This window comes from Ovis canadensis, chromosome 19 (assembly GCF_042477335.2).
Source record: "Ovis canadensis isolate MfBH-ARS-UI-01 breed Bighorn chromosome 19, ARS-UI_OviCan_v2, whole genome shotgun sequence".
NCBI lineage: Eukaryota > Metazoa > Chordata > Mammalia > Artiodactyla > Bovidae > Ovis > Ovis canadensis.
This window is the reverse complement of record NC_091263.1, coordinates 43,579,200-43,592,404: the sequence shown is the minus strand read 5'-3', so window position 1 is coordinate 43,592,404 and position 13,205 is coordinate 43,579,200. Positions and strand designations below refer to the sequence as shown.

Below are 13,205 nucleotides of genomic sequence, written 5' to 3'. Positions count from 1 at the left end.
TCTGGGTGGGAGTCCAGAGACTCAAGGATTGTTGCTGCTGGCAGCCACTGACGCCAGAAGCCTGGTTAGAAGCCCTGACTTGGAACTGCTAGGGCAGTTTTCCAAAGGCGCCCTGTGGCTGGCAGAAATTTCAAAAAGGAAAGAGTGTGTGTGTTGGCGGGCCGGGGCTGGCGGGCGGGGGGGCGAGGGGGTGGTGTGGGTGAGCGTGCACACGTGTGTATGGGGGCAGGGTGGTAACAGAGAATTTGTTTCAGCAAAAATAATTTTATTTCCTTCTTAGTATTAGTATAAAATACAGAAGTCACAAGCAAACCCTGTGTAAATGGCTGGTGGGAAATAAACATGAAAGACTATACACTATCCCCCAATAAAGGGTTAAATAATTCAATTCGGAGAAGATACCTGGGTACTGGAATTATGGATGATGTTTTACTTTCTTTCTTATATTGTATCTTTATAATGAATATATATTGCTTTTATCATCAGAGAAAAATTAAGCTGTATTTCATTTAATGGAGGGTGGGTGGAAAGAGACTGTAAAAATGTTAATAAAATATGAGTCAACAAAATTTTATGGATATTTTCTCATCCAAAGGCAGAACCAGAGGAACTGTAAATGGTGGTTTCTTAAGCACATCATTTAAAATAGAAAATATGTTCTCAAAGTTTTTTTATGCAATAATGGTCTCAGTTTCCTCCAGCTCGTTTACTAGTAGAAAAAGGTCTTGGGGATCACGTGGGGTGGACATAAACTAAGTAAGAGTTTGGTACTGACATATACACACTACCACATGTAAAATATAGGTAATCAACAAAGACCTACTGTGTAGCATAGGGAATTATAGTCAACATTTTCTAATAACCTATAACGGGAAAGTATCTGAAATATACATATATATACACCCATATATGTATGTATGCATGTATAATTGAATCACTTTGCTGTACACCTGAAACTAACACAATATCATAAATCAACTATACTGCAATTTAAAAATTTTTTAAATAATAAAATTTCTAAAAATAAAAAGAATTTCTTTACAACCATAAAAAAGGTCTTACACGTTAATCTTACATGATTGCTCAGTTTTTCATCGCATGACATGAATCTTACAAACAGAACACTTATAAATGCAATTGAACTCTGCAAGTAATACAAGTTATGGAAGATTTTTGTGGCACAATCACATAAAACACATGTACCTTAATACCCCAAAGACAGCATCCTTTAATTACTGGCATCTTGATTCACACATGATTTTCAAAAGTTCTGACATTTCCAAACTGTCATGAAGGACACCGCAAACCTCACATTTAATCCATATGAGAAAACACAATATTTAAAAACTACACATTGGTTTGTCCAGTGGTAGAATATGCACGTACGATAGTGATGAGGCCACGACAGAATGGTGACGTGGAGCCCAGCCCAGTGCCTCTCAGGGACACACATAGCAGCTGCTAGCTGTCACTGGAGGTCCAGATACTGTCCATTAGCTGTCACTGAGGTCCACAGTCTACCCAAGTTCCCCAGAGAGGGCTGAGCTTCAGGATTCACTCTTAAAAGAGTTTAGAAAAGTAATGGTGTACCTACAATCCATGTGTTACTTAATCCCCTCTAAGAAGTCTGGGGCAGCACACCGTATTTAAATTCATTGCTATTTCTACTGCAAAATCTTTGAATAAGCACACTAAGCAGGATTTTTTCTTTTAATTAATGAAAAACTCATCAGCTCTGATCAGGTCATGTCATCAAACTCAATACAAAGAACTTTCAGTTTCAGAACTTTTTGTGATTCCCTACATTGTGCATGTGGGGTAATACACCTGCACTGTTAATAGTATTGCTATTTACATTATCCTTTAGAATTTTCTCAAATGCATTTTGTTTTTCCCTCTGTTGAAGACAAGAGGCATTCAAATTGTTTATAATAGCAAGGTTCAGAGGGATGCAGTCAGGAAGAGCTACAGGAAGGCTCCAAAAATGTGAGGATGATGCGCTTATGTTTTTTTTAAGCTGGGAGACAGGAATCTATAGAGATTCAGGGCATTAGACAAGACATTCAAAGATAAAAAGAATATTGTTTAATAACTTTTCTCTTAACTCAACCTAAATTACTAACTTAGTGAACATTTTCAACAAATACAAGAATTTCTGACCTCCCAGGGACTTGGCCTGGGCTCACATCATGGCAGCCTGCATCTTCTCAGCAATGCGGCAGAAACCCCTTGAGAGGCTCTTCCCTCTACAGTGGCAGTAATGAAGAAACCACGTTCCTTGGCATCAACAAGCACTTTCAGACTGAATGCACAATCTGTCCTTAGCCTGCAGGAGTCTTCTCTCATTCATTTATAGATTTAGACAGGTAATCTCCAAAAGATTAACCACAGACAACTCTCTGCCAAACAACTGAGGTCCATTTACTGTAGTTTCTGCTGTAGAAAAAACCTGATTCTATTCTTACTACCTGAGAGATAACCAGGAAATCTGGTTAGGGAGAGAGAATATGGAGAAACCATAACTCAGCAGGAAAACATATAAGGCGTTTGAATGAAATATCTCATTAGTATCATTTGCTCTTAAGTAAATCCCAATTTTGTTCCCTTTAAGAAGTTTTGACAGCATTTTAAATTTCTTAAGGGCAGAATTCTTTCAAGCATGCTAATCTTTTTTTTCAAGAGTTTTCAAATGTAGCATCTCCGTAAATTTTCTAAACAGCCTTATAAAGTAGGTGAGCAAATTTATCGCTGTTTTACAAAGAGGAGACAGAATTTATTTGTGGTCAAATAACTGGCCTGAATTCCAAATTTAAACAGAGGTACAAGTAGGACCAAAACATAGATCCTTTACCTTTCCTTAGCAGACTCAAATATGTCTCACTATAATAAACCACATACTAAGCCCGTTTAACATCTGCTACCCAGAAGGAATGAAGTTAAAATAAAAAAACTGTTCATCACACGTTTCTTTCATTAAAAAAAAATTAAGGGGACTCCCTGGCAGTCCAGTGGTTAGGGCTCTGCACTTTTACTGCTAAGGGCTGAGCCTCTACTCCAGTCAGAGGAAAAAGAAAAGGAAAGGAAAAAAAAAAAGAAATGAGCTATCAAGTCATGAAAAGACATGAAGGAAACTTAAACACATATTACTAAAAAAGAAGCCAATCTGAAAAGGCTACATGTTTACTTGTTGCATGGTTCCAATCATGTGACATTCTATTAAAAAAAAAAGTAAAACTAGACCAAAAAGTTCAATAAGTAAATAAATAAATAAATTTTTAAGTGAGACACCAACTATATTGCTTTCTATAATACAACTAAAGTAGAAAATAATCCAAAATTTCCATTTCATTCATGAAATAGAATTTCCTACATTGTCTGAGGAAGAGAGTGATGTCATTCCTTTTTCAGCCTAACTTAACAAAGAGCAGATTTTAACAAAAGATTCCATTCAAACCCCACAAAGAGTAAATACAGAAAGTGCCTACAGTACACTAAACACTAACCAATTTGATCCAAAGACAGAAACCTCTTCTCATCAAGAATATTCTGCTTCATTTACATATCAAACAGAAGAGACATCATGCCACAAGTAAACAATTTCCATTTCTTAGAAGCATAAAACATGCAGCTTTTCAGGAAGTATGAGGAGAGAGGGGTTCTGTACTGTATTTTGGAAACTTCATGTCTAAAATAACAACTGAAGTGGAGAAAAAAGAAAGTACCAGGACATCTTTCATGTGTAAGCACAATGAGACTGGGCCACACAGACAGCGACACGGAAGGGAGTGACTGTCTGTGTAACGATCACACTCGAGGAGTTGTGGTTTGCGCTCTAAATACAACATCTCCTACCATCTTCATAAAAAAAACCTCCAGGTATGAGCAGAACTGAAATTAAACTATTCAAATGGTCAAACCCTTGGTATATACCAAGGTCTTTTAGAAAAACATACCTGCAGCCGCTGAAACACTCCTGAGCGCAAGTTTCCAAACCCGTAGCGGCAGTTCGGATTCAAGGCGCTTTCTGGTACCTCTTCATAGGGGGACTGTTCAATTTCCCAATCAAACTCATCATCGTCATCTTCTACTCCTTCCTCAGAAACCTCAGAAGCGCCTAAATATGTAAAGTACTAGTTCATTAAAGCACCAGATTTCCTAGGTACAACTTGGGGAAGAAAAAGTATAGGGAAAAAGTGTCTGTCCATGTACCCCAAAAGAATACTCCTGCTATTCTCTTTTTTTTTTGAAATATGTTAATGTATCATACTAGGTCCATTCTGGGTGTACTACATAATAATTTGATATTGGCAAACATTACAAATTGATCACCATCTGTCCCCATATAAAGTAATTACAGTACTATTGACCTGATTCCTTATGCTATATATTACATCCCCGTGGTTTCCTTATTATAAAATTGGAAGTCTGTATGTCTTAATCCCATTCACCTATTTTGCCCAGCCTTCACCTCACTATTCTTATTAGACAAAAAAAAAAAAGGAACCAAGCCAAAGTTCCATCAACGGTAAGATATATAAATAATAACACAATAAAAACAAACAGACCTCAGCTATACATGGATAAATCTCACAAAAATGTTAAGCGAAAGAAGCTAGACAACAAAGATCATTTACTGTAATGGATTATATATATATATTGATCTAATTCAAAAACAGATAACACTGAAGGTAGTGGTTACCTCGGAGAGTCAGGAGTGAGAAATAACCAGGGTAAGATTCCAGGACGTGGGAGATGATCCACTCTTTGACCTGGGTGGTGTTTGCTTTCTGCTTACACTGAATTGCAGGCTTCTGATTTTAGCTCAAGAGGCCAATATTTTGCCAAACACAGAGACGCTGCCTCAATTGGTCCCAAAAAATGACTGACCTACTGGTTTAACAGAGTTCTTTATGTCTTAAATTAAATGTCAACAAATGAACTATTTTCATATTGATGTTACATGATCTCCTCATCTTATCATCTGAAGTATTTTCTCCTAATTCCTATGTGCTATATCGCTTTTCCCTGAGAAACACACAGCATTCCAAATATTCATTTACCTGCATTTTCTCCCAACTGCAATAAACATACCTATCTCTTCCACAAGTGGTTTTGCAGTCCTGGATTTTCTTGGTGCCAGCAGAGCAGTTAACATGTTCAGCCCTTCAAAATGTTGGCCAGGAGTTTCTTTGGGCAACCGAATGGTAAAAATTCCTTAAAGATAAATGGGTTCTATGCTTAGCTAAATTAAAATACGCAAACACTTCATAAACATACCTAAGAAACAGACATCTCAGAATTATAATTTTATTTCATAGAGCTCCAAAATTATGCCCTTATTACATAATTAGTAAATAAAAATCAAGATAGGGAAAGGCTCAAACAAGGTTTTTCAGAATCACTGATTCAGCTGTCCCCTCTACGAGAATTAATCTGTTAAAGCTGCAGAATGCTTAAATCTAACCCAATATCACATTCACCTACTGATAACATTAAAAGTTCAGGTCAAAAACACAATGGCCTGAGAAGGCAATAGCTTAGAGTCAACTATAGCTACTCATAAGATTTATTTTTAGCCTGGGTGGGGAGGAGGTGAAATCAAGATATCTAGTCCAATGAAGAACAACAAACTGAAAAATTCTTAAAGAGATAGGAATACCAGACCACCTGACCTGCCTCTTAAGAAACCTATATGCAGGTCAGGAAGCAACAGTTAGAACTGGACATGGAACAACAGACTGGTTCCAAATAGGAAAAGGAGTACGTCAAGGTATATTGTCACCTTGCTTATTTAACTTCTATGCAGAGTACATCATGAGAAATGCTGGGCTGGAAGGAACACAAGCTGGAATCAGGATTGCCGGGAGAAATATCAATAACCTCAGATATGCAGATGACACCACCCTTATGGCAGAAAGCAAAGAAGAACTAAAGAGCCTCTTGATGAAAGTGAAAGAGGAGAGTGAAAAAGTTGGCTTAAAGCTCAACACTCAGAAAACTAAGATCATGGCATCCGGTCCCATCACTTCATGGGAAATAGATGGGGAAACAGTGAAAACAGTGACAGACTTTATTTTGGGGGGCTCCAAAATCACTGCAGATGATCACTGCAGCCATGAAATTAAAAGACGCTTACTCCTTGGAAGAAAAGTTATGACCAACCTAGATAGCATATTGAAAAGCAGAGACATTATTTTGCTGACACAGGTCGATCTAGTCAAAGCTATGGTTTTTCCAGTAGTCCTGTATGGATGTGAGAGTTGGACTATAAAGAAAGCTGAGTACTAAAGTATTGATGTTTTTGAACTATGGTGTTGGAGAAGATTCTTGAGAGTCCCTTGGACTGCAAGGAGATCTAACCAGTCCATCCTAAAGGAAATCGGTTCTGAATATTCATTGGAAGGATTGATGCTGAAGCTGAAACTCCAATACTTTGGCCACTTGATGCGAAGAAATGACTCATCTGATAAGACCCTGATGCTGGGAAAGATTGAAGGTGGGAGGAGAAGGGGACAGAGGATGAGATGGTTGGATGGCATCACTGACTCAATGGACATGAGTTTGGGTAAACTCTGGGAGTTGGTGATGGACAGGGAGGCCTGGTGTGCTGCGATTCATGGGGTCACAAAGAGTCGGACACGACTGAGCGACTGAACTGAATCGAATCCAATGAAGAATAGCAGCCATTTCAAATATATACAAAATCTTAAATAAGGCAATGATGGCTTGATAAAGTTCTTTGATATCGTAAGAGATATATCCCTAAAGCCTGTCTAATGCAAACCCAAATTCCATCTATGTACTTCTTTTTTTCCCTTAACAGGGTTTATCACTTTCATCTAGGTTCCCCTATGAATAGATTACATTATTCACTGCTGCTGCTGCTGCTGCTGCTGCTGCTGCTGCTGCTGCTGCTGCTAAGTCACTTCCGTCGTGTCCAACTCTGTGCGACCCCACAGACGGCAGCCCACCAGGCTCCCCCGTCCCTGGGATTCTCTAGGCAAGAACACTGGAGTGGGTTGCCATTTCCTTCTCCAATGCATAAAAGTGAAAAGTGAAAATGAAGTCGCTCAGCCATGTCCAACTCTTCGTGACCCCATGGACTGCAGCCCACCAGGCTCCTCTGTCCATGGGACTTTCCAGGCAAGAGTACTGGAGTGGGGTGCCATTGCCTTCTCCGACATTATTCACTACTCTTACATTTTAAAACATTTTACCTCTTTCAGTGTACTTAGCCATATTCTAATATATCAAACACAACTAAATCCAAATATTTCCACATATTTAACTTTCCTAAAACCCCATTTACTTTCAAGATTTAATAACTATGCTTCAGTATGCAGCTTATCTGCAATTAAAAGCAGACTTACTACCTAGAAAAGCAGTCTCATTGTACTTCATCGCATCAGTTATACTGTGTTATGGGTTAGAACTTTGTCATTTAACTCTTTCATTCCACCTTTCCTCCATTACCCTAGTTCATTGAGGTCAATATTCACTGAATAAATCACATAACAGTACACAAGGTATTCTTATTCCAGATTCACTGACAAAGGAAAATCCAGTGACTTCTACAGAAGGAAAATAAATGGTTTCAAGATGAGCTGAAATGAAGGGCTTATCAATTAAGAGAAGAAAATTCAATCGGTCTTTAAAAGTCCTGTATGGACAGTTTCTCTCTCACCTACACATAATTATATTTTAAGACTGAAAATAGTAATGGAAAAAAAGAAAATATATATACATCTGAATCACTTTGCCATATACCTGAAACTAACAACACTGTAAATCAATTATACTTAAACAAAAAATAAATTTTTAAAATTCTAAAAAACACTGTCTTAGAAACATTTGACTCACAGCTTACAAAAATCATCCACTTCTTTTCTTATCAGTCACCTCCCACAACCTAACTTTAACTTTTAAACACTTACAGAATGTAGGGATAAGTAGGAAATAAAACCTTCAGAAAACAGAGCCAGAGTATTTAACTAATTAAACTTTAAAGAACAATGTGAAGTATAATTTAGAGGGCTGGGGAAACTGTAACTGTTAAGAACTCCATGAATAACAGGCACTGGACATTAAGAAAGAATAGAGTGGCAGGGACAGACTGCACTCGCCATTCACCTAAAGGGCACCATAACCTGAGATTATTACGGAGCTACACCAACATGAAGAATTCAAAGAAAAAAAACGAACAGAAAATTCCAAGGGCAATACCTTTATCTGCATCATAGGATCCCTGCTCATTTCCATTTTCTACAATTCTTCCAGGAAGGGTTAACCTGCAGATGTAATAAAAGGTCTCATGAAGTCCTTAAATTACAAAGCATCATAAAGCATGATAGTAAGCATCAAGCACTGAAATCTATCAACCATTTAAAAAGATATTCCTCGGCACTTGAATTTTAGAAACTAAATAACTTATATTTCTTCCCTAGCGAAGAAAATAGGAATCAGAGATGACTCATTTTTCTGTTTGAATAGGCACTAGTCACTGATAAAACACTTAAAAAAGAAAAGCCACAATAAATACTAGCTATCACTACTGTTATAGTACTTTCCCTTCCTAATATGAGTTATTTATATACCTGATGACTGACACAGGATGGGCTCAATAAAAGTATACTAATTGGCTCCCAAAAAGAAAAGAAACAAAAATATGAGAAAGAATAAAGAACCAACAAAACCAATTGTTTATATTGGGTAAGTTACTACTTTAAAAAAAAAAAAAAAGGCAGAAAGCAAAAGTGTTTTTGTAAATCTCATTATTACTGTATAGGGATTTCCCCCTCTTTCCTGCTAAAGAATATGAACTGATTTCCCTGTTCCCAGTTTTACTCTGGGTCAATCAATGCTCTAACTGAGTCCCCAAAAGAATTTTTCTAAAACAGAAATCTGTCACTTTTCTATTACAAAAGCTTCCATGGCTGCTTGATACTGGCTAGACAATTTAAATTCACCTGTACTATATATGAGGCCAGATCCATTCCACTCCAGACTTAAAATATGAACCTACTTTCCTCCCAAACCCCCCTCCTCCTTATTCCCTATTCTAACACCATCACCATTATCATCATCCATCTTGGCAGACCCCAAAAGGTACAGGGCTTTATCCCTACTTACCTTTGATCTTAATGTTTCCTGAAGCTATAACACATTTTCGAAACAAAAATCCCTTCTAAACCTAGTATAAAAATTCAGTTATGAATAAATTTGTTATGCAATGGATACAAATACGAACTTTACCTTCAGAGTCTAAATTAAGTCCAAGTTGTGCCATTTACTAGCTCTGTAACTTTCTTTGTACCACAAGTTAATTAACTTCAAAGTTCATATTCCTCATTTATAAAAAGTAAAAAATAATAGAATCTATCTGAGGGTTGCTGTGAGAAAGAAAGGGTAATACAAAAAGCTTAGTGGCTAGTACAATAGGCAACCATTCGGAAAATGTAAACTATTGTTATCATCTCCCTTCTCCTAAACTCTTTATAAGTACAGAGTTAAATTCTTAATGCATGATGGCGAAACAGTATCTTCGAACAGATCTGCCTTCCCTGCTAAACACTCAGTTCCTCAAGGAGAGGGGTAAGGTTTTATTCATCTCTGGTATACTGTAGCAAACTGCATTTCCAAAGATGACCTATCTCACATCATTCCTCCCAATAATGCAATCCATGTCCCCTCCCCTTAAAACTGAGTGGGCTTCTAGAATTGTTTTACCCAAAACAATACAGCAGAAGTGACACTGTGATTTCTGAGGTTAGGTTATAAAAGATGATATGGATTCTGTCTTGCTCCCGGAAATATTTACTCTTAAAAATTTCAGCTGTCATGGTAGGGATGCAGTTCCCTGCAGGAATCACATGTGAGACCACACAGGGAGGTCCTGAGACCACATGAAAAGAGATTCCCTCCTTCACCTGCCCTGTAAGTCTCCAGCTGCGTTAGCCCTTCCTGTCCCAGGTCCAGCCACACATGAGTAAACTAAAGACCTTAAGCCAGAACAGTTCAGCCAAGCTCTTACCAAACTCCTAAGGCACAAAAACCAACAGAGGGAGTTAAAGAATTGTTATTTTACACAGGTTTGATTGGTTATTGGCAGCAGATAATTGCAACAATACGATCCCTTAATAAATAATAATACCTACCATTTATTGAATGCGTAGTTAATTACCAGGCACAGTAATAAGGATTATACATGCATTATCTCAAACCTCACATCAACTCTTTAAAATGACTAATATTAGTCCCACTTAACAGACTAGGAAACTTACGGAGACTGAATAACTTGCCAAAAGTCACAGAACTGTAAGTGTGCTGACACTCACATGTGCCCAACCCCCAAGCCTCTGCTACTCAAGGAATGGATACATTTGTATAAAAAGTACTCTATAAACTGCTTCATATGTAGCTGCTTACTGGGTCTTCACCAAACCTCCCAAACTTAATTAAGCAAGTGACTTTTATTTTGAAATATTTCTTTCATTGTAATTACTTAATTTTATCATCCTATCTCATTTAAGATCTTTTCTCTGAGCCTCTGAGCCCTTATCTGCAACATGAGTATATACCAAAACCTACTTTGTAAGACTGTCCTAAAATCAAGTGAGTCACATAAAGCACTAAGTGAAGTAAAGTCACTCAGTCGTGTCCAACTCTTTGCAACCCCATGGACTGTAGCCTACCAAGCTCCTCCCTCCATGGGATTCTCCAGGCAAGAGTACTGGAGTGAGGAGCCATTTCCTTCTCCAGGGGATCTTCCCCAACCCAGGGATCGAACCCAGGTCTCCCACATTCCAGGCAGACGCTTTAACCTCTGAGCCACCAGGTAAACCCACATAAAGCCTAAGTAGGAGTAAAATGTCAATAATTGTTTGCTAACATCATCTTCTTCCCATTCTTCATGTTTTGGCTTTAATATCACCTCTTCAAACAGGCTTTCCCTGGTCGCTTTGTATAAATCCAGACACTCTTTTATACAACATATTCAAGTAGGTGGGTTAAGTTAAGGCCAAAGGGATACCTGAGCAGAACAAGTTCAGGCCAAGTACTTAATAGCTTAACTCAAGAAGAATGTCTGCACTGGAAATGTACTTGGGCAGGAAGGGTAGGCTGGAGCTACACTTGAATGAGAAAGATGAGGAGACTGGATTTTCACTCGGTAGAAAGGAGAAAAGAACGTATTGACAATGTTGAGAAAGAATAATATGGCAGTGTCTTCTAAAATGTCTTCTAAATAATGCCTGTCTCCAAGGATTCTTAACCACTGGACCACCAGGGAAGTCAAAAACTAAGATCATGGCAATTGGTCCCATCACTTCATGGAAAATAGATGGGGAAACAGTGGAAACAGTGGCAGACTTTATTTTGGGGGGCTCCAAAATCACTGCAGATGGTGACTACAGCCATGAAATTAAAAGACGCTTACTCCTTGGAAGGAAAGTTATGACCAACCTAGATAGCATATTCAAAAGCAGAGACATTACTTTGCCAACAAAGGTCCATCTAGTCAAGGCTATGGTTTTTCCAGTAGTCATGTATGGATGTGAGAGTTGGACTGTGAAGAAGGCTGAGTGCTGAAGAATTGATGCTTTTGAACTGTGGTGTTGGAGAAGACTCTTGAGAGTCCCTTGGACTGCAAGATCCAATGAGTCCATTTGAAAGGAAATCAGTCCTGGGTGTTTATTGGAAGGACTGATGCTAAAGCTGAAACTCCAATACTTTGGACACCTCATTCGAAGAGTTGACTCATTGGAAAAGACTCTGATGCTGGGAGGGATTGGGGGCAGGAGGAGAAGGGGACGACAGCGGATGAGATGGCTGGATGACATCATCAACTCGATGGACATTAGTTTGAGTGAACTCTGGGAGTTGGTGATGGACAGAGGCCTGGAGCGCTGCGATTCATGGGGTCGCAAAGAGTCGGACAGGGCTGAGCGACTGAACTGAACTGAACTGATCTCCAAGGATCGCTATCCAGGTTAAATGAGATAATGCACACAAGCACTTAATCCTTCACTTAAACACACCGCTTGCCCACCACACAGAGGAAGAAGAGGTCATCTGTTACCACCGATGTTACGGTTCTGCAGGGAGAAAAATGCAAACAAACAAGAGCTGAAGGTCCCTCCCTGAGGCTGGCGGGATGACGACGACAATGAAGGGGTAAAATCAAACAGAGAAGAACCAAACAACGAAGAGGTGAAGGAGACTTTGGCATCAGCTGGACCAAGAAAGGCGAACATTTCAGGGAATAGAAAGCGTCAGTCAGGAGGTAGAGGAAAAGAACGTGGACTGAAAAAGTCAAATCGACAGGTCAGTAGGGAAGGCAGCGTGAGCTGTCTCGGGACAAAGAGGACTAACGCAGAGGGAAAAGAAAACAAGAAAAGGGACAAGAACTAGGGCGAAAGGACAAAAACAGGAAAGGCGATTATGGTCCCAAACTGCGTTCTAAAGTGGCTCCGGAATCTCCTCCAGGCGGGGATGTAAGAAAATATAAGAAACAATAAGCTTCTGCAGCATTCAGAGCTCACGCCTGAAAGAGTTCACTTCCTCGGCACCTGCTGCTGGTACCTCGGGAAAAGGCAGTCGAGATGCCGAAAAGTCCTCCTCCGTTCTTTCATCCTCCCTCGAATAAGCAGTTATCTAATGAATGAATAAATGAATCCCCAAAACATGCTCTTCTCAGAGCCAAACACCCAGAACTCGCCTGAGAAAGTAAGGCTTGGCGTAGAATTTGAAATCGACCCCCTCGAAATAGACATCGAACTCAGAGACCCGGGCATAAGGCACGCGGATGGCAACAGTCAGGAAGTCGGGGTCCTGGCTAAGATCGAACGCCGGGGTCAGCATCACCACGCCGAAATCGGGCGCCCAAGTCGACCACTCTCGCAGCCGCCGCGGGCCTGCCACTGAAACTCTCCAAGAAGTCCCCACGCGCTGGTACCCGCTGTTAGACACGGTGCTTCCGGCTCTAGGCGGAAGTGCGCTTGCGTGCAAGAGGAAATCCCGCCTCGCGCCGGTTTCCATGGAGACGAGACGCTGTGCCCTAGGAGATCGAGAAGGGACCAGAGGAGTGAGGCTTTGCGCGCAGAAATTGAACCCAGGGCATAACTTGCAAGAACCCGGGCAAGAATCCACCTTAGAGCCACTAAGCTTCTTTGAAGGTTATTAGGAGAAGGCAACGGCACCCCACTCCA

The 13,205-nt window shown here is 39.6% G+C and overlaps 1 protein-coding gene across 1 annotated transcript in view; it reads right to left on the bottom strand.

The window, feature by feature from the left end:
* SHQ1 (SHQ1, H/ACA ribonucleoprotein assembly factor) overlaps positions 1–12,997 on the bottom strand; it is a 98,636-nt gene extending 85,639 nt beyond the window's left edge. The window contains exons 1-4 of the mRNA XM_069561637.1: positions 12,716–12,997; positions 8,224–8,288; positions 5,092–5,214; positions 3,954–4,114 (exon numbers count right to left, since the gene is read on the bottom strand). Coding sequence (XP_069417738.1) covers positions 3,954–4,114; positions 5,092–5,214; positions 8,224–8,288; positions 12,716–12,858 — 492 coding nt within the window. The 5' untranslated portion in view covers positions 12,859–12,997. The remainder of the gene's footprint in view (positions 1–3,953; positions 4,115–5,091; positions 5,215–8,223; positions 8,289–12,715) is intronic.
* Positions 12,998–13,205: the final 208 nt, after the last annotated feature.